Below are 22,576 nucleotides of genomic sequence, written 5' to 3'. Positions count from 1 at the left end.
CCCCTGCATGAAACTCTGGCAGCACTGGACAGCTCCTTCAATGACCGGATGCTCCACATACAGAGTTCAAAGGAGCAACGCTGCACGTCTTTTCCTCCTGCTGCTGTCAGATTGTTCAAACACTACTGTTCCCTAAACCCTCCTGAAATATGTACACTATTTGTTTGTGTTTTAATATGTAATAAAAACAGTCACATTGTAGCATTTATGCTTTTAATGTGCAAAACTCATGCAAATGAAATCTGCAAGTATATCAAACACAGTAATTATTCCTCATCTTTTTGGACCACAAATGTTTTTTTAGGATATAGGCAAGAAAATGAATGAGCATCAACTCTAAAAAGACTGACTTGCAAAATCTGTAACAATAAGTCAGGAAACAGCATCTTATTTTCACATGTATGCCAAGCAGCATTCTCCTGGTTTCAAAACCAGATTCTGCTCTCATCACCCTTTGTCAGAGTAACCTAATGAGACTGGATATAATTTACGCTGCATGTATGGAGATATAGGTCATACAATAACCCCAGGTCTGCAATTACTCACAAGACTGCTGTGGCGTTTGTTTCAGGAAGCTCCAGTTGCTTGGAACACCACCAGTGAGCAATTTGATTTATGGGTCACAACTACATCTACCTTGTGCAGATGCTGACTTAAACTGGCAGGGTATGTCCCCCCCCCCCCCCCCACAAAGCCCCAGCACAGTTATTTTCATACGTGTCCTAAAATGATTTCTATCTTTGTTATTATGGGCCAGAATTATGGACCAGCCAGTCATCCAAAAGTGTATATTTTTCTCTTTTATTTCAAAATTTTGAGGATGTTGTTCTTGGCTGGAACTTCTAGATAAGGAAATGACACTGCAGCAGGGAAATGTGAAAATCGTTGTTTGTTCAACTTTATTAGAAATGATTTTCATTATTCTGCTTGCACTGTGACAACAGAGCAAGTGGAGGATGGAGGAAAACAAGAGTGGGTGATGAAGAATGTAATGCTCCGGATGCCGTATCATTTATTATTCCATCAGAAGTGCTGAGCCGGGGGGGTGGAGGCTTCTTTTGTTTCAGGGGTTGAACGAGAGATTAAATGGGCCTAATCTGTGTGTTGATGAGCACCGTTTCCTATTTAATAACACAGAAGCGCCCGGACTGTCATAACAACAGCACGTGACCCTGATACGTACACGATAGTAGAAAGCATTGACCCCAAAACAGTGGGGAATGCCACACGTCCACACAGAATTAGGCTGATGTTCATGTGTAGTTCCTAATCTGTGTGCTTGTTTACAGTGAACATGAAGGTTATCCCGTTGTAACAGAAGACATCAGACCTTACTATCGATACACATTTTGTTTGCAGCTGCCAAAGAAACTGTGTTGGAGTTTCTGTGATACCAGTTCTTGTACATTTGAACACTTTTAATTATGTAAACAAGTAGCCTGTTGACTAGAAATTCAACAACAATTTTAGCGATCAATTAAACTTTCATGAATAGCTGGGTTTCCAACTGATGCAAACGGGAAATTTGAGTCACCACCATTTAATATTTTTAATTTAAATATTACATTAAAAATATTAAATTATATTTTTTAATCCTAATTTAATGAACATTCTCCTTTCACAGCAGATTTATGACTTTACGCTTTAAGAAATTGCCATGTTTACTTGTGCGACTTTATCTCAGTGCTGTTTCTACACACCGTTCTAGACTTAAATGATGCATACAATAGATTGAGCACATTTTGAGTGCCCAGAGTAAGAATCCTCTTATCTTATTGACTTTTTGTTCCTCGAGTGCTATCATGAGGTCGATCATTTGCTGTTTTGATTCAATTACCAAAACAACTCTTGGAAAGATTTCCACGAGATCTGGTCCCCAACAGCCAGCTGAAAGTCACGGCAAACCATGAAATAGTCACCAAACTCTGGTTTCTTGCTGCAGGGCTTTCCGTGGAATTTGTTCTATTTTAAGTGGTAATAGTGCTGTGTTCCAGTTTCCTCAATAAAAAAAATTAAACAAATAAGGAAAATGAAGCAGTACTCATCAGAGCAGCATAACACCTAATCCTTTTTGTTTCTTACTATTACTTACCTTTCTATTAATTACTTCCCATTTAGATCTAAAAAAAAAAAAAAGCTTAAAAGCTAAATTTCATCCACAGTTCTGCATATGCAGACCTGGCGAGACAGCCGTGCAGTATAGCTGCTTTGCAATGACAGCATTCACTCTTGACCTGCTGATGTCACATGTAACGCAGGTGCTCGCCTACTTGACCTACATCTGCCAAAATGTGAATCTCTTCATTGTTGGTAACTTAAGGCTGCCTCTTCACAATGTGGAGAAAACAAAAATCTGTGAAATGTAACTCTTTAGTTTTTCTCCTTTGAGATTTGGTCCTGATTAGGATTCATTCTAACTCTAATGATACATATTCACCATAGGCCATAACTGATATTTTCCAAATGTTATCCTGCTAAATTATGGGCATGATACCCATGAAACACAAGCATGCTTAGACTGTTAGCGTGGAAATCTTGCTTTGCACACCTTAGTTCTCCTTTATTGCATCTTCCAAAATCATTAGTTTATAAAAATGATGAATTTTGGACCAATAATTCAGCCTGCCAACTGACAACATTAATGCAAACAGCTGAATGAGAAGAAGAAAACACTGGTGAAAAGGCAAATAAACCAGTTTATTAGACTTGGGAGATATCTCGTTTTGGTGAAAGATTGTTCCGAAATGCATCAGAAATGAATTTTCATACCAGATAGGGCAACTTTTGTTATTTCTTCTCTGTCCAGCATTGCTGTCAGTGGCATCACACAGTGGAATAGATAAAGCAGTCGCCCAGAAAATCAGATGAAAGCTGAAATGAACAGAAAGGTCAGCAGTGTGGATGCATTATTGTTGTGGTCATGAGTACACTGAAGCTTCAGTGGGTCATTGCAGGAGGTGGAAAGAGAGAGGGAGATGAAGAGTATTTTGGTTGAGGATAGGTTTTTGTTACATGCTGGATCTGTAATATTTTATATTATTTAAATCAAAGCCACCAAGTTGTCCTCGTGACCCACTTTTCACAATTCACTGCACACATTTTCTATTCTGCTAAACATTTAGTAAAAAATCCAAAAATCTGCCATTGCTGCTGCTTTCAAATGCACAGATGCACAAAAGCAGCCAAGTAGAGTTACAAGAACACACACATATATGTATAAATATATATACACATGCACACACAAGCACAAAACACCTCCTGTTGCCCAGCCTCGCTCTCTTCCTTTATGCTGTTTTTGTGTGGAAGAATGCCCACGACCCCCACCACGATCATTACCCCCAAGGCCCTTGGGCATTCATCACCATGTGCATCCCCCTCTTTTCACCGCAGACCCCCCCATCCCTCCTCTAGGTCTACTCCCCCTCTTTTGTTTGAGTCTCTGTGTCACACCATCAAACAAAGCTAGTTGTTTTGACTGCACTACACTTTTTTTTTAACATGATCTCAAACTACCTCATTCTCTCTGAGACATGCATATGCAGCGAACAAAGGAAAGTAAAGCTCCTTCGATAGTGACTGATCTCCTTCGTTGGAAAAAAAGTGGCCAGAGTGAAGAGTGCACTCCTATTGAGATCCAGCATGATCAGATGAATAGCAAATGACCGCAACCTGTGGGAAAGGGTTGGAAGGAGGGTGGAGGTGATGAAAAGTTTAGAAAAAGGAAAGTGGGAATGGAAGAGTGATGGATGAGGAAAACTTTGACTCTCGGGGAAGAAGTGAGAAGTCTTGGGATGCAGGTGGAAAATCGAAGAAAATGTTTATTGAAGGAAAAGGAGGCTTTGAATTATGCTGGATGATTAATCAGTGAAGAAGAGGAGGGAAACTTTCTTAAAGAATGAGAATAAAAGGTTTAGGAAGAATGGGAAAGGTTTTTGGAAAAATGAAGAATGAGATATATTCTGCAATAAATAAATGAATTAATGTATGTATAATGAGTCAGAGGAAGAAGGACAAAAAACAAAGGCATTAAGAAGAGGGGGTGATGAAGAGAGGTGAATGAAACGGTATGGAAAGAACAAACCATCAACAATGGGAAGACAACATTCCATGTTGACCTTAAAAATGAGTGAAATGAGGTGGAAAAGTTGGGAGAGGAAGAAAAGAGTCACCCAGAAAAGGATTCACTTGTTTTTAGAAAAAAGGGGAAAGGGCAAGTGTCTTAGGATGAGGAAGTAGAGAAAAAAGTTCAAAATGAATGGAGAAAGGAGGAGGGAATGTGTTTTGAGAGAGGATGGATTTAGAAAGAATAGAGACAAAGACAAGAAGTCTGAAGAAGAGGAAGCTGCCAGGATGAAAACATTTGAAAAAAAAAGCTTGAGGAAAGTGTAGTCCATCAGATATATGTGGTCTGTGGGAGATTCAGCAGTACTGTGAATGGTTGGCGTGTTAGTGGGAGATGCTTAGGCAACAAAAGACCAGCATCAGTCTAAATGTGTGCAGTAAATGTACCATCAGTTAGTGAGTTACTACAGCTGATTAGCTGATAACTTGGGGATCGATGCTTCCCCTAGAGACTAATGTGAAAGCACTTCTTTAGGAATCATAAACTAAACCTGTAGCTGCCTGGGCTGTGCGAACTTCAATTTATGTCAAGCACAGATTACTTTTACCATCTTGCTCTGTTCTGTTTGTGTTTTAAGATTTTTTTTTACTTAGTGAGGAGGAAAATAATGCCAGAGAAAATTGTAAGGATGGCAGCAATAATGGACAAAAAGTAGAGGTTTAGGGTCTGGAAAGGGGGCGAAATGGAATATGAGAGAAGGATGGAGACCTTTTTCTGCCAATTAAAAAAAGCTGAAGGAAGAATATTGTAGGAGATGTATGCATGGGAGAAGACAAAATGTTTTATGGATAAGCAAGGTGGATAAAAGGGCTTTGGTGATAGAAAAAGTCGGGGAAAGTTTTAGGAAACCGGAGGATGAGGGGAGTAGGAGCAGGGAGACTTCAAGGGAAAATGAACGAGGGAGGGAAGGGAGGAGGGATGAGGATGGGGGCGTAGGGAAGAAGAGGAGGGGGGCATCACCGGCCCTTTTTTCTCCTCCCCAGATGATGAGAAGGCTGCCGAGCGCACTGCACACGTTTGTTCCCTTCTCAGTCACAAAGTGCCCAAAGCACCAATCCGTTCCGAGCCAAGCCAAGCCACGGCGTGCGTCTACTCCCCCAAAAGTAACCCCCGCCTCCACCACCACCAACACCCCACCACCGCCGTCTCCGACCGCCGCTTTTTGGCGATGGAGCCGTAACCAGCCTCACTGCGTTGAACAAGCGAGTGAAAGAACGGAGCAGATACGCGGAGACAGCTGAGACCAAGCGGCTATGGAGGAGAAGCGCGGGGAGGCTTGAGTCTAGACCGCACGCAAATCAGCAGCTCCACTTGTCCGGATTACTTTTTGCAACCTCCACCGAACTCTCTTGTTATTAACATTATAACACAAAGGATTCTCTCTTCTTTCGTCTGACCATCAAAGCCTATCACTCTACAGCAAGGATGCAGGAGAAGCAAGCGATCTTTTGCACGGGATGCTGGAGACTAACGCTGCTGTCGTGCGTCCTGGCTCTGCACTTGATCCCGTTGTCTGTCCGCGGTAAGAAACTGCCCTTCACTGTCCAGTTTAATCACCACAAAATGTTTTATTCCTTGATTTTTCTTTTTTCCCCTTTTTCCTTTCTTTCTTTCTTTTTTTAAATTTCTTGCTGCTGCAGCAAGTCCCCTCTGTGGATTCAGGGTACCTTAACACACTCCCACAGGGCAGCCAGAAAGGAGGTCAGTGAGGCTCTGATTGTAGGTTAGGCAACACTTCACACTCAATTGATATTAATAGACTACAGTTGGGTGCCATTATTAATAACGTTTTATTGGTCATTTTCTAATCAATGCAATCTGAAATAAATCTGATTTCGGAGGATGCGTCGTCGAAAATGGGCTATATGTTATATAAATATATACATTTTATTGACAGTAAAACAGCTGTCATCTGGACATCACGCTGTAGGGCTTCTTGTGCAATTTTGTGTGAATCTTTACATTTTAGGAGAGAAAATGTCCTGATTAGGTCACCGAAAGCTCACCATTGAACACAGGTCCCAGTGGGGATGTCATAGAGATGCTACGAGAAACAAAAATGGCATAAAGCAAAATCAGGTCAGGATAAACGCACTAGTCGGCAATTTAAGTCCTTATGAATATATTATGGAGACACCAGAGGAGGCAACAACTGGGTAAACCCATGTGACACGGACACGGCGCAAGAGGGGGTGTTAAGACATAAGTTAAAATATTACCGTGAGTCTGTGGAAGGGCTTATATGGGGATGTCATAGAAGTATACGACTATATGTTCTCAGTGTTCAGTGTTGCAAGCACTGTAAGTCATTATGCAGCAGGGGAGGGTTTAAAAACCGTTTAACTGGCTCCAGCATTCAAGGCATGCTGATGCACCGACACGGCGGCATTTTGGATGTCAGTCACCGACAAATCAACTCAGTAAATCATCACTTTGAGCACTGCGGTCACACATTAAGCAGCAGCAGGAACATTTTTGGGAGAATTTAGAGATTTGTGGCAATGACAGCGTCCAGTCGATGCAGTAAACCGGTTCCCTGGAGGCGCACTGGCACTACAGCGACACAAAGGCGAGGATTAGGGCCAGGGGGGACCTGATGAATAATTCATGAAGGGATCTGAACGGACATTCTGATACACAGAGAGGAAGGGAAAAAAACATTAAAAAAGACAAGAAAGCTCTCTGCCTCTGTGTGTGTGTGTGTATGTATGTGTGTGTGTGTGTGTGTGTGTGTCTTTGTCTGAGATTCATTGCGCACGGCCGAGCTACATTGCTGTCAGATTAATAATGCAGGAGCGTGCACGAGATGGAATCAGTCTGGCGTTATAATCTAATATAATCTGGCTGATTCCTTTCATAACGCTCGCTGAAATTCATGGAGTGTGATTGTGAGGTTAAAGCCAAATATTTTATTGTCCGCCTGTTTAATACTGAGCAAAATCCATAAATGTGTCTGGAAGCTTTCTACACATTCAGCAGCAGCCGAACAAAAATAATGACTTAACCCTCCGACCAAATTATGTCATTTCATTCAGCAGCTTTTGTTCCAGTTTCCCGCACTAATGTCATGCATGCAAGCAGGTTGTTTCTCCTGCTTTGTCACACTAAATTGTGATGATGAAAACCAGTTTTTAAAAGATTTTAAAAGTTTTTAAAACCTTACCCATGCACTGTAATGCACATTGATGATAGAGCTTTAGATTCATTTAAATGAATATTTTTTTAAATGTATTTATCCCAAGCAAAGTTACATGTGAGGATTAATAATGCTACAAGGCTTTCTAGGACGACTGGAACTGTTTCCCCCTAAAAGTTAAAAACATTCAACTGCATGCATCTCTAAAATACTTCATTGTGGAAATTATTTGCTGGAACTATTTCTAATCTGGGTGCAGTAACTCAGTGGTGTCTTTGCTGTATGCACATTTTTCAGAATATTAAGCAGTTCCATTAAAGGTGTGTATTAATATTGCATCATGACTCCAAGCTTAAATCTTTTTGGCAATATTAATCACCAGTTATTGCAGTGGAATCATTAAAAAATCTCCTCACAGCTACACTACCATCTGTTTTAGAGTGTAGGGGCAGCACTGCTTTGAGCTAAACATGATCAACACATGTATTCTTTCCCAAATTCACCATATTAGTTTAGCACCAGGTGCTAATGAGCTAATGATTCAACCTCTTAAGCCCTCGAATGTCAGTAAGAAAATGCAATTTGTTCAGCAGCTGTTGTTCATCATCAGCTTTGTGGGTCAAGCTAAGAATTTTAGGGTAATAAAATACAGTTTGATCACCTTAAACTCAACTTGAGTACCAATAACTCATTTAGGGTCTTTTGTCCACACTATAGCAGGCATTTGGTGTCAGCTCAACCTTAAGTGGATGGATAACAAAAAGAGGTCAGCTGATGTGGTGCAGACGACATAAAACAACCTTGGGCGAACAGTCCTTCCCCCTCCTCCTTCTCCATCCACACATACACGCACATCATCATCATCATCATCATCACATCTTCTCGCTTCACCGGTGAATAAGGAGGCGGCAGCTTGCCCCACATCTGTGACTGATGCTCAGACTACCAAGGCCAACTGTGCTGAGCTGATGACAGCCGACCAGAAAACTGTCACTCATTTTCTGTCGTCTTTTCCTCCGGTGGCCATTTGCAATCCTCCTCCCTCTTGTGTGTTTAACACTTTTATGTCGCCGTCTCTCCCGTCGTCCCATCCCCTATGAGCATTTCAGGTGGTTGATATGCGATGGATGGCGTAACGATGTCCAGCGCTTGTTTCTGTAATGAAACTCATGAATCTACGCAGCCTTTCCTCATCTTATGCTCTCCCTTCATCTCCCCCCTCCTCTCTCAGTGTCTCTTCTCTTCTGGCCTGCTGACACATATCTGCATGTTGACAGATTATCTTTGATGTGCACTGGGTTAATCTTCAAGCCAAATCCTCCCTCCATGACTCCACTAACCCAGTCCAGCCTCTTTATTGTAAAAAGCAAGCAACACAAAATTTACTCCGTCTATGCTCTGGTTATTGGTGAACAATGGCTTTGCACTCGCTCATCCTCCACCTTTTGGTCTCCATGGAAACCACACACATCCACTGAACAGTGTGTTCATATCACGGGCATAATGTGCGATCGCACTTTGAATTCCATTAAGTTCAAAATGTTGGTTGGATTTTTGGCTAATGCTTACATTTCTTGCCAAGTCTGGTGGTTCTCCGCCTACTGACCATGCATGCATGTGTGTGTCTGTGTCCATTGAGAGTGGACGTAGTCTTTCATTACCAGCTCTAATTTGTAGATGTTATCATTATTTGTACTGTCTATTCATTATTTCTGGATAATGATTTCATACTCTGTGCAGTGTTTGATTTCCAGTGGAGCCAATTTAGTATTGGCTCCAGAAGCAATAGTGTCTAAACTCATATCCGAACAGCACATAGAAGCAGTCTTCATCTCTTCATGCCACCTTGCAGCTCATATACAGTTAGCCTTGGTGCTTGTTACATGTTCAGAGTTTGCATATGCACTCCAGGTTTTATATGAAAGCGCAGAAAGTTATGTGAATTTAAATAATCCATGATATCTTCTATCTGAGCTGGCATGAATGTGTCGTGGACATGCAGAGCAGCCAGGTTTGATGGCTGACGTTTCCAAAACGCTGCAGTTGTGTATAAAGAGCAGAGTTCAGGAAGCAATTAGCAGCGACAAGCAGTCTTGTTAGTAAAGTGGCAGAAAATGAAAGGACAACGGTGGTATCCATTTTGTCTTCCTTGAATCAGAACAAGGAGTCTATGATGCTACACTCTGAAGATGTTTTTTTTTAATTACTCATTTTCAACTTCTTCTTTCAGCTGATCGCTTTGTGAGGTAACCCCAGCATATCATTTTCTTCTATTCTATATGTAAATGCCCAATGCAGCCCTCCTCATTTATCCAGGTTTGGCACTGACTGAAGGAGTACCAGGGCTTGTGACTTCACTGTGGCTCCGTTATTTCCTGTAATACACTTAGTAGCTTTATTTTGGTGCTTTAGCAAAAGTGACACAAAAAGCTTTAACATATTAAAAACATGGATTGCATATTGCATTGGATGTGATGCATATCATTAACAATACTACTTGCCTTTTAATGCTCTGTATGAGACTCACAGCAGTTCATATAAAGGTCACATCCCTCTGCACACACTCATAAACTGGGCTGCACCATAGACCTAGTTATCTGGTATTCCAGTTTTTAATTCAAACATAACTGATGCTTGTTTATCAGACCAGCTCTCTGTCATTTTTGATGTGCCGCTCCCTCTTTCCCCTACGAAAACCACATCTCCCTTTCCGCCAGTCACATTATATTAATTCCGCCACTGCTAACAGTTTTTGTGGGGCCTTCAAAGCCGCCTCAGATATTTGGACTGTACAGGCTCCCCTGCCCTATCCCAGCACTGAGGACCTTACTAATTTATTAAACACCACTTGCTCCTCAGTTATGGAGAATGATACTCCATATAAACCGAGGAATCCCAGGCCTAAACAGTCACCCTGGATCAGTGACGCTACTAGAGCTCTTAGGAGAGAAAGCAGAAGATCAGAAAGAAAATGGAAACAGGACAAGATTTAAGTCTCATTTGAAATCTTAAAAAATAAACTTCATCAGCACTTCCAGGTCTACCATTTCTCTTCAAATAGGCTGTTGTTCAACCCCTGCTGAAGTGAAAAACAACCAGCTAGACCCCATCTTACCCAGCAGCTACCAAGCTATGTCTTAACTTTTCTTCCTCTTCAAAGTCTTGGAAAAATAATGTTAAATCAGTTTCTTACATATTTACAACCTAATCAAATGTTTGAAAAGTTTCAGTTGGATTTCAGGCCAACTATAACACAGAGTCAGCCCTGCTGAAAGTATTACACCGATCTGCTCCTGTCAGCTGATTTAAGGCTAGCTGATATCAAAGCAACATCTCCTGGTATTATGAAGCATACATGTCCCAGTGACCAACAGTGATGATATTCCACAGATCTGAATTTCAGTGGCTGACACGAGGGCACAGATGGATATTTGATTAAATGAGTATTCAGCACAAAGTGAATCTGCCCACAGTTTACGATATAAGTCAAGCAGTATGTTATGAAACTTTTATGCTAACTTTTGAAGTTGTGCACTTTTGCAGTATTTTAAAGGTACTGTTTTGCTACTTTTAGCATTTTTTCTTTCTTACTTACTGTTTGGTGGTGATGACTTATGTATAAAGCATTATCATGTCATTGCATAACATTTATTGTTAGTATTATTATTATTTTTATGAATAGTCTTACAAAACAAATTTGACAAACAAGTTATTACAATAGCAGTTTTTCTTTGTTAGCAGTGTTGAAGCTGAACCACTATAAAAAAGATTGAGTGCATGTGCTCCAAATGTGGATCGGTGATGGCTATTATGTGCTTCATCCCAGATAAACCTGTTTGTTAGGAACCTATATGATCCTAATCTTACCTGAAATATCCTCACACCTGGATCTGCCCACAGATCACTGCTAGCATACGCAGGTGGCCACGGGCTTGACCCGACCAGCTGCTGTCCGGGCTTTATTGGCATTGCTGTGTGTGTGCAGACAGACTGTCCTCTACACAAAAGTGTGTGTGTGTGTGATTTGTCGAAAAGTAGCAATGCCCAGTGAAAAAGGACAACAAGTCTAAAACGTTTGTTGTATGTTCCAGGCAAAGTGGTACCAGTTTGTTTATGGTTTCAGCGATACATCACGACACAAGCATAATTTGTTAAGTTAATAAAACTAAATGTCAGATTTTGCTTATTGAGGTCACAAGTGAATAATGTCCTTAAAAGCAGACACTGAGCCAAATGGAGCAGCAAGCTATGAAAATAGAACACAAAGTATGTTGAGTTATTTTATGTGAACTTCCACTGAGTGTTTTCATTATGCATAGTAAAGAAATTATAAATTGATTCAGAAACTGTTGTGTATCTCTGGAAGGGCAGTCAGTCCCATATTTCTAAAGGTTCTTGTGTTTATTTGATAAAAGTTGTGGCTTTTTAAAAATTGAACAACAGCAATACTGCAAGAAAAACTCCTTAACATGAAGATAAATGCAGAGTGCAATACCAGAACTCCTCCTGAATGTAATCACATTTATTCACTGATGGTAGTTTAAATGGTTTCGCTGGTTGGAGTGTGATTGAACGTGCACATTTACTGCATCAGTTCCACACATTTGGTGCGATGACTTAATTTGTTCTTGTAGACAAAATCACCAAAGTGACAGCGGAGTTATTTTTGCCATACTTATTAAGACGCCCAGTCTCAGTGCTGTCGCATTTAAATAAACCACCCACCTCTGCACTTGGAACAGCTGCTCCTCAGTGTCGCTCATATTATTGTTTCAAACAAGAGCTCAGAAAGTGAGTCCACAAGTGCAGCAGAATTAACAGAGTCCACCTACACTCGCCGTTCCTTGTTCCACAACCTGTGAATTACAGCCCACATCTGACATTTCTTCTTCCAGGCTGGTAGTGTTCATTGACGTCTGTTTTTTGCAGTGGAATGTTTATTTGTATCAGGACAAGTACAGTATGTAATATAAATTAATGCAATAGTCACCTGCATTCATAGCTAAAACACTGCACTGTTTGAAGTATTCAACATAGGTTGGGTTTACAAAGGGGGGACATGGGAAAAATATTCTTACATAGCCTTGAAGCTTTAAAATTGCCACAGAATAACGAGAAGAACTAAACTGATATGGTTTGATATGGTGAAACTGGTAATCTTGCAACAGATAAAAACTGCTAAAACTCACCTGTGTCCCTCTATCTTCATTTTTTTCCCTTTATGTCATCATCCTTGTGCCCAGGTGTTTTTGCTGCAGCTCTGACTCACAGGTGTGATTGTTGTCAGTGACCGTCCTTGGCAGTGATCCTCCACCGTTCTTTTTCTTTTCTTTTCTTTTTTGACTAAAGAGAGTCATGAAAATCCTTGACAAAGTTTCATGAGCAGTTTGACAGTCACGGGGTGCCTCTGTCCTTTCTCCCCCCTCAAAGACAAAATGATACAGGATGTGCGCTTTTTTTCCCTTTGCAGTGCTGAGTTGGCGCACTCAAACTCTGCATACCCTTGAACATTAATTTACATGTTTCTGTCTTTATGCAGGTAGTGTGTGTGTGAGGCAAAAGGTGAAAAATGTATGAAAGATGAATCAGATCTTTTTTCACTTGTGTGTAGGCTTGCATCTGTCTCTTTGTGTTACCAGTACTACAGAGTAGCAGCTTTCTACTGTCTATCTCTCTTAAAATGTGTTTGTTTTTAATGTGTTATGTAGGTGCTAGACTGCCTGTCTGAGAGCGTGTCCTTGGTGATGCGAGTCACTGAGTTCATGCTCGTGCACCAGCTCTCCTCTCCTTGGCTGGCTGTGCGCATTCCCGCCTCTACTGCAGGCTGTCATATTAACATTCAGTCTGCCCATCACACACCACTGTGAGCGTATACACAGACGCACACACACCTGTCGTGGCTAACAACCAGGAAGGAAAAGACATAATTATGCAGCTGGGTTTATTTAGTTTACGTAGTGGTTTTTTTTTCCTATTGTGTGATGTTTGCTTCACAGTTTACGGTCAAATTTGCATGACAGTAAACTCTAGTATCACACAAGGCAGGCAGGCAATTAGTCTTTATCACCAATCAAGCACATTAAGTGTTTGGACATTAAATAAATTGTTTAATCAGAGTTAGTCTTAATAAAACTGATTTCAGGCTTTGGGAAATTGTCATGGTAACATGACAAAAACATTTTAAATCCAGTATTTCTGACACATATGAGACCAGGATCTGCAGCATCAGAGTCTTATATTACAATGTCCAGATAGATATAGGTCCTACTAACAGTAACTGCTGATCTGTGTACATCTGACTGATTCATTCATGCATGCAGCAGCATTCTGGTTCATGCAAAATAAACAGGTTTGCCTTTTGTAATAACTATGAGGGGAGTAGGCTGGGGTGGATGGATGGGTCAAAACATCAGTTTTTTCATGTTTATTCATCGTCTTCTGCAAGCTGGTGAACCCAGACCCAGTTTAACTCCTAAAGTTATATATTTAAATATTTCCCAAGCTTTCCAAAACAGACTATCTAGCATTTGCATGGAGTTCTTGCTGTGATTAATTCACACGATGCTATATGTTGAACACAATGCTATTCGCTATTTGACCTGAAATTTCTCCAAGCGTTGAAAAAAATTGTCCTTTTAGAGGAGCCTTCTGGTCATTCTCTCTCTCTCTCTTTTAAACTATGAGATACAAAACTTAATACTTGACCCCAATTTATAAGAAACTTGTTGGGTGTGGGCGAGTGAGACAGTCGGAGTGAGCTGGTTGTAGTGGGAGCTAAAGTTGATCTGGCTGCAATCTTTATAATGACATTTTTTGTAGTCTCCATGGGAAGCGGAGGGTGAGTTGCTTCGAGTGTTTGACCATTTTTCAATACTAGTGACAGAAACAAGGTCCACATACAACATCCAGCTGCTCCTTGTACAATGGTAACAAATTACTAGCAGACTGAAATCATCCACTCATTGCTCAAGGCACCTAAATGCAGCTGCCTAAAATGATGCAGCAGATTTGGCATTCAAATTTCAGATGAGGGTGTTGAGCGTGCTGTTGCACTCTCATAAGTCCATATTTGTTGCAGCAGAGGAGGAAAACAAACTGTGTAACTTTAGATGCATATATGCACATATGCAGTGTGCATGGACTTGTACAAAATTGCAACTGTCACTGAAATGAAAAGAGGTGGAGGAAAAGCTCATGTGTGAGCAAATGTGCACAAACCTCTGAGATCATCCTTCACAGACAAATGTTGTATTATTTGGTGCGCATATGTGTGTGTTTGTCCATGAGTGTGTTAGTGTATGTTTTATGTGTATGTATGCTGTTCTTGTTGGGTTTGGAGCACCACATCAACCCTAGAGAGGCTGAGAGTGTATCCATGGCAACACATCCTTCCTCCATCCCACCACCTGTAGAATCAGAAATGAAAGGATTTATACGACGGAAGGGAAGAAAGGCAGCGTCAGACTGGAAAAGAGAAATCAGAGTGTGAAAAGAGAGAGAAAATTAAGAGATGGTAATAGAGAGGAAGAATTGCACGAATGAAAGGGAAAGTGAAGGAGGAAGGGATGACATGATGAGTAATATTTATGATGTAAGATGTGGGGAGGTTAGGAGCATGTAAGGAGATGGCAGGTCAGAGAGAACAGGAAAGGAAATGGATGAGTGAAAAATAAGAGAGAGTGAGGAAAAACAGTTGCAGAGTGCAGAACACTGCTTTATGTCGATATTAATGAGCAGCACGAGTAAAGATAAAGAGGCCTTGTGTCCCATTCGTTAGAACGAGTGTGGGAATGGGATAAGAGATGAGGAATGTGTCTGTGGCTCTCATGTGGTTCAGGTATTTGAAGCTGGGATCAATGAGAATGAGTTAAAGAGGCTCTCAGTCACTCTGTTTCATCACCATTCACTGGGCTTCACTGGTCTCTTCTGTGGTCACTTCTGTGCCAGCGCCTTTATAAACCTTCACAAAATCATCTCATTCGTGTGAATAACATCCAGTCACTACTAGAAAATACCAAAGTCCTGTTTTTTGCCTTTAACAACTTGGGGAAACCATTTTCGGGATAGATTCGGTTTTTATCATGACTACATGATCAAACTGGAGTTAAATTGCTGTGTTTTTAATGCATCTTTATTTAAGGCAAAGATACTATTTGTAGTGGGGGTTTATAAATCCATAAAGACTAATCCAATAAACAATGAAAAATGAATTACAAATATTGCACCTAGGTAAAGGTGTATTCAAAGTGAAAGCATTTTTTGTCAAGGAAGCAAAAAATGTGAACTGTCCTAGTAAAACTAGAAACTCATGTCAGTTGTTGTGTTATTTTTCAGTCTATTGGTTTTCAAATGCTTCTGGTATGTCAAACCCATCACAAAATATTATATGTAGAGGGGAAAGAAATTCCCTTTTAACAGCAACATGACAGCCTGTTATGTTACGCTACTTTGCAATCTTTGTTTCTGTAGATGTTTGTGTTGTTCACCTTTGGATTAGATTTTGGCTTAAATATTTACAGATAAATGTGAGAAGTTTCAATCAAAATAAAAAATTGTGTGATTTAGTAGGTTACAGGGTTTTTTTTTTTTTTTTTAATGCAATGAGTTCTATTTGCGGAAGTCAAGTAAAGGGCCATAAACAGACAATAGATGATCCAAAGGACTACTTGAAGATCCAGTAAAAATTAAATAGATATTCATTTTTTAGTCACACAACTATTAGTCACTCATAGTTACGTCAAGAATGAGAATATGGAGTACTAATACCCTCATTTGAGAAACAGTGCTCTTCCCACTAGCACCATGTAATTATTCACATTTTAACCTCCTAGGACCTGCCGTCCACATATGTGGACATCACATTTTGGGTTATTTAGACCAAAATACTCAATTTTGCTCTACATGGGCCTGATATCCACTTACAAGGACATTATACTGCTACTGTTCCATCAAAATTTTAAATTAATATCCTCATTTGTGGCTCTCATTTTTCTTAAAAACAAAACTAAGGTAAAAAAAAAAAAAATCTGGAAATTCTTTGTTTTTACATTCTTCGGGCCCCAATGTGCCCAAATATCAAAGAGAAATTAAAAATGCATGTCGTGGAAGAGTTCGGGTCTTAGGAGGTTAAAGAGATGCTGATCTTTTCAGGATTTCTCTTTTTCAATACAATTCGCATTATTTCGTTCACACAAATACTACTTTGTGCGCTTTTTGCAAGGATCCTCCCCTCGTAGATATTTTTTATCTGTCCACCACATCCAACCCAACTCCACGGCACTTTATGACTGATAAATAAATTAACAATTTTCCTTTTCTTTTTTCTTGGCAGAGCAAGTGATTACAGATAATCTGTTACATGCTTTCAAATTCTAAGGTAATACTGTAATGTAGACACACGAAAACACCATCATGGGCAGTTTAGCACCACAGTGTTTAAACGGATGCTTACAAGCCTTTCTATGTCATCTGTCCACTGTCCAACCTTTCACCTTGAAAGCCCAGTCTGGGTCACCAAAGTGACTGGCGGGCCCTAACTGTCACTATCAATCAACTTCTTCTTTACAGTCTGTCAAGGCCAGTCGGAGTCCCCTAGGTCTGTGGGTGGTTTAGTGGCTTCCTCTCTCCAAATTGATCTGGGTTAAACAAAGGGCGAAGCCTGAGGGTCGGCAGCTCGCCAGCACAGGCTAACAGCACTTGGCCTTGAGGCGCCATCACCCCCTAACAATCAGTCTGATGCGCACACACACACTAAAGCCAAACTCTCTCTTCTCATTATGACCATCCACACCCTTCACTGGAGGAGCTGGAAGCCACCCCAATTACCAGTGGGCTGTGCTGGCAGAGAGACAGCACAGACACATACACACTCAAATTCCCAACCATAAACAGATTCACAGACATGCAGCGTGAGGCGTCGTCTTGCGTAATGCTGTTTAATTGTCTCATCTGAAGTGGGAGGGAAACAAACAAAGGCTCTTTTATTTTGGTGGTTTCTCATTTGGGCCTCAACTGGTGTGTCTCAGACCCTGACAGAGTCCAAAATCCTGTACTGACGCTCTCTGACTGAACCTTGCAGCTTAGGTTAACCAGTTTTGTGGCATTACTCGGGTATAAGGCCGTTCAGTTAAGTTCTTCTTTTTAATGCAAACCCTACTGTATTATAGAGTAAACTATTTTGAGCAGGGGCAAAAGGTTGGACTTTTGAAAACTAATTTCCAAAACAGTCTCTGCTAAAATGCAAAAAAAAAAAAAGAAAAAAAAGAAACAAATATCCCCATGTTACCAACTCATGAACTCACAAATCTCACTTTTGATTTAAAAATAGGATGAGACAATTTTCAGCTTAATACCAAAGTTCAAACGTCAGCCAAATTTTAGAGGTGTGATTCACTGATAAAATGATACTGTAAAACAGCAGGCCTTTTGTAAAAGCCAGAGGTCTCAGGTTTATTTTGAACATTTTGATGGCAGCAGAAACAATTGCACAGTCCAATTTAGTATCTGCTCTAAACCTTTGACGATCTCTATGATGTACCCTGCTCGGCTGATTTGTGGGTGAATTTATTTCTTCTGCGTACTTTGAAAGCTTTCCATTTATTCATGGTGTGAAAGCTGAGGTTGAACATTTCTTAATCCTAGAAAGTACAGGGTGCAAAGCCACACCATCAAAAGGTCCAAGCAACAAATGGTGAGTTTTGAATGTGCAATAAAAGAACTGAAGATGTCACTAGTGATATGATTAAAAGCAATAGAACATCTACTAAACTGACTGTGTGATGAGACTGTTCGTGGCTGCTTTGATGTGTTATGGAAATTCTGTTTTTAGTTTTTAGTTTTGTTGGAGGTTGAGCTTCTACAGTCTACTTATTTATTTTTCAACCATTTTTAAAACTTCACCAATGAATGAGATGCAATGTTGTTGTTCATCGGTGAAATATAGTGAGATCTGACTCAACATCATTTGTTTTTAATGACACATACACAGACTGAGTTACTGCAGCCCACAGGTAAACAGCTCTGTACACAGCATTCACATAAACTTTGGTCCTTTTGTTCTTAAGTTTCCTCTTATGTTCTGAAGGCATGAACATGAACAATGAAACGCTTATGTATGAGTCTTAGACAAGGCAATAAGTCATAGCCTGATTATACCATTTATTCATTTCCTGTTGTGGATATCGTGCACATTAAAAATACTAAAGTACTCCAGGTGACTTACACCACCACTGAATAGAGAATATTTATTCTGTATAAATTGTGAATTTTCTACATTACCTGCAGCCCATTAGAACAACTGTGGGATAAACATGCCGTGTACCGATGTGATGCAGAACTTACTTTCTCGGGCTGTCACAGACGCAGCTCCTTAACCAGCTGTCCGTCAAACGGTTCCTCCTCATTAATCCAATTAAGCTAATGAGCCATTGAAAGGGAGACAATTGCACTTAACTGGAGCCCGGTCCACAGATGCACAGTGAGGATTCTGGCACATTGACACCACTGTGGTCTCAAACAGCAGACCGAGTTCTGTCTGCAGAAGTTAATGTGCATAAACAAGTTTGAGTGCGCTAACTTGTAGATGAGCCTTCTGTACTCGGCGTCTAACAGTTGGAATGTGGGCTCAAAGTTATCTTTCATGTGTAGAGGAACAAGTCTTCAAGTAGTTTTAAAGCAACTACAGTTTTAAAGCAGCAGCTTTACTCTTCTTTGGAGTGTTTTTTCATTGGTGATACAGTATAAGAAACTTTGTGGCTGTGCCTTACTCATTTAAATTACTGTAGGTGGGTTACACAACATTGCATACGTAAAGATGTAAGAAAAAAAATGCTTATACTGAATAATGCAGAGTCAGTCAGTAAAGTGTATCAGCTGTCAGTAAAGCGAGTGCACATCCACATTGATTTCAAGCTTTAGAGATGCAAACTGCTGGTGAAAAGTTCACTGTAGAGAAGTAGAGAAAAGGCTTTAAATTAGAGGTTTGGCTCTTGTAGAGTCGCTTAGTAGATATCGGCATACTGGCTACACGAGATCTGTGTAAAGTTACCCCAAAAGATTGTGAGGAGAGCTGATTAAAAATCTACTTTGTGCAAAGAACTGAAAATATAAGAAAAACTGTCATATAACAAAATGTTAACTAACCTAACTCATTTCTTTCTTTGAATCCTACAAATCAGACTTATACTGTGTTTCATTGTGCTTGTAACAGGGACGGAAAAAGATCTATTCTATTCTATTCTATTCTATTCTATTCTATTCTATTCTACTAAAAGCCGTCAAATGACAAGCTCCAGAAATTTTGATATTTTTATCCAAAATGAAACTGGCACGATGCCACCCTCAGCTTCGGTAATTTTTGTGCTCCACCCATCCTCCATTTTTATCCGGAATGAGGCTTTTCTGGCTCATAAACAGCTGCCAAGAATGAAGCAATGTTAAGATCCAGTTTTCGTAATGTCCTGTCATTACTCATATCTCACAACAGAATTATGTCAGTGCTGTTTTACGTATGGTAACAAAGTGACAAGTCATTAGAGATGTTTGTCCTAAAGGCTCGGTCATGCCTGTCACGGCTCCTTGCAATTACTGTCGGTGAAAGCCTACAACAAATCACCCTGCTAATTCAACATGTTTGTGGAGACCTGAATACTTTGGTTGTGTACCTATGATACTGCAAAGCATTGACAGTACAGTTGAATACAGCTGAATATTAAATGTGGAACTAGAAACTAAAGTGTACATATTCTCCCAAAAACATGTCACAGACTCTGGATCTGATCTGATCATAGTAGTTCAACCTCTTGGAGACTTAATGCAATTTTGTGTAAGTTGAATGGTACCAATTGCAGATGCTGTCAAGCATGCACACACCAACGGTCTTTAAGCACTGCCTGTTGAACCAGAAGCATACTGTAATATTATCCAGCAGAAACGGTGTTAGATTTAAGGTGACTGACAGCTGACAGTACAGAGTGGATAGGAGATATTTGCAGTGTACTTTTCCCCCCTTGGCTACTGACAGACATAGTGAGAGTAAAACTCCAAGAGTATTTCATAGACCTTGAAAGTATCCTCCTCTCTCTCTCTCTTTGCCACTCTTACTTTGGCTTTTTCACCATCTCACTCCATCCCTCACACTGTCACCTCCCCCCTCAGTTTTTCTTTCAGCTTCCCCCCCCCCCTCTCTGTCACTGTGTTACTTCTCTTCTTCCCTTGTCATCATCTCTCACCATCACCCTGCTGTCATTATCTACGGTTGTGCTGTAGCCATTACTGTCTGCTTCTCAGCCTGTACGGTTTGTATTCATCAGGTTTGTTGCAGCTTCTAAAGGAGGAGTTGGTTATGTCGAATACTGTCTGTCTGTCTCAGATATTGTGCTCATGTGGACAAGCTGTCATGCGGTGAGTCTATTCTCATCAGGTGTGTGTAGACAAAGAGCACGAGATATGGGAAGCAAACCAAAGGCAGTGTGTTTATGCACGCATCTTAAATCCTAATTTTCTAGTGAGCATCAAATATTAGGCGTGTAAAATGTTTTTGTGTAGTTACTGTGAAGCCCATTTCTTTAATGTGTGTGAGGGAGCAATAGAGAGATTGTGGTTTTGGCATATTATCCCCTGGCTGCTCAGTTGATGTGTTAAACAGCAGTACATTGAGGGACTGCTGGAGGGATTAGCCCCAGAATGACCGCAGCTTCAAAGATGCAGCTCAATGTTGCAGCGCCAGAAAAGAATCCTTGAATAAACTGAAGGCTTCCACCTGTCAAATACCTTGCAGCTGATGTGACAGCCTACTGCCTAATGATGACAGGACCGCTTGGAAGGAGCCTTACGCACGTGCGTTTATTTGGATTAGTTTGTTTTAGTGCAGTGTATTGCGTCTTTGAACATACTGTGTGATCTTGTTTACTATACAGTGAATATAATTGTGAGTCTGAGGGAGTATCTGCAGGTTTTCACGATCCCAGAAGCATGATAAGACCGCACACTGAACTTACATACAACAGGCCCCAATCTCATGATATTGCAGCTTTAAACTTGAAGTGACATAGTCATGTGAATTATGGCCCAATACTTATGTGTGCTGATGTGATATTTTTAATTATAAATAATAAATTTGCCAGTCTATCTCTACAGTTTTCATATTTTATTTATTTTTTAATTTATTTATCATATTCAAGGCTCATTATTGTAATTTTGTGGTAATTTTTCAATAATTAAACATGTCATTTGGGCAGTTACAATTTTCAGATATTTAAATTTTTTTCTCTACCAAAATATTCAGAAGCCAGATGTTTCTTTTGCCTCTTGAAGCACTGAAGCAGATTTTCCAGGTTTTTAGGTCTTTTTTCTGCACTTGTAAAGTGATACCATTATTAGATTGCAGCTTCTGACTATCTAAGGGCGTGTGTTTGCTTTGGTCAGACATCTCGTCATAGTCATAAAATTTTGGTGGCAATGAGATTTAACGAACTTCTCACTGTGTAAGTGGAGATAACACCGAGTGTTCAGGAAAACGTTTAGAGATTAAAATGCCCACAGCCTCACCATCTGAGATTAACAGCAGTCAGCAAAGATCCTCGCAGATATCCTCACATATGCTTTTTGGAGGAGGCTGTTAACCAAAGCTCCTTACAGGACCAACAGTGCATTTATTCACTGTGTGGGGATCATGCTGAAAAAAAAAAGACTTTGGTGACTCAACTTTGGTGACTTGAATTAGTGCATGTCCAAAACAGGTTACATAAATGTGATGTCAGTCCTTTTTGTGAGTGCAGATAATAAATGATGAATATTGCAGCCAGACTCAATATTAATATTAAACTCCAGGCTGATATGATCTTTTCTTATAAAGCAGATATGATCTCTCTTCAGATAAATATGTCATGCAGAAGACCTTTTTAATATCTTGTGCTTATTAAAAACTCATTGTGCATAATGTTTTCTTTTCTATTGGAGCTGACTAGGCCTTGGTCTCTGATACAGTAGTCAGTTAATTAGGAAATCTTATGACTGGACCCATTACTATTGCATTTGAGCAGAAAGTTGGATCTAGAAAAATGTAATAAACTAGAGTACTAAATAAAACCACCGCTGTAACAAATTTAGTCTGAGTCACAGCCTGATATGACTTGTGTCTCTGCCAAAAGAGACTGAAGAGCCATTTTATTTATTTATCATTATTCATTTATCTTTTTCCCTCGGAATAAAACTACTACGTGCCTAAAAGAAACAGTTTTAAAATGTAAATTTCTATTAAAACACTTTCATTATCAATTATTGGCTAATGGCAAAACTAGCAGGAGACATAGTAGCAG

General features: G+C 40.1%; 1 protein-coding gene across 8 annotated transcripts in view; it reads left to right on the top strand.

Annotated features, from left to right (window-relative positions):
• The first annotated feature begins 5,116 nt into the window (after window positions 1–5,116).
• Window positions 5,117–22,576, top strand: part of cspg5a (chondroitin sulfate proteoglycan 5a) — a 57,602-nt gene continuing 40,142 nt past the window's right edge. For all 8 annotated transcript variants that reach the window (XM_063485496.1, XM_063485494.1, XM_063485492.1 and 5 more), the window contains exon 1: window positions 5,117–5,645. In XM_063485496.1, coding sequence (XP_063341566.1) covers window positions 5,549–5,645 — 97 coding nt within the window. In that variant the 5' untranslated portion in view covers window positions 5,117–5,548. The remainder of the gene's footprint in view (window positions 5,646–22,576) is intronic.

Source organism: Pelmatolapia mariae, linkage group LG10_11, assembly GCF_036321145.2.
Source record: "Pelmatolapia mariae isolate MD_Pm_ZW linkage group LG10_11, Pm_UMD_F_2, whole genome shotgun sequence".
Classification (NCBI taxonomy): Eukaryota; Metazoa; Chordata; class Actinopteri; order Cichliformes; family Cichlidae; genus Pelmatolapia; species Pelmatolapia mariae.
This window is presented reverse-complemented; position numbering and strand designations above follow the sequence as displayed.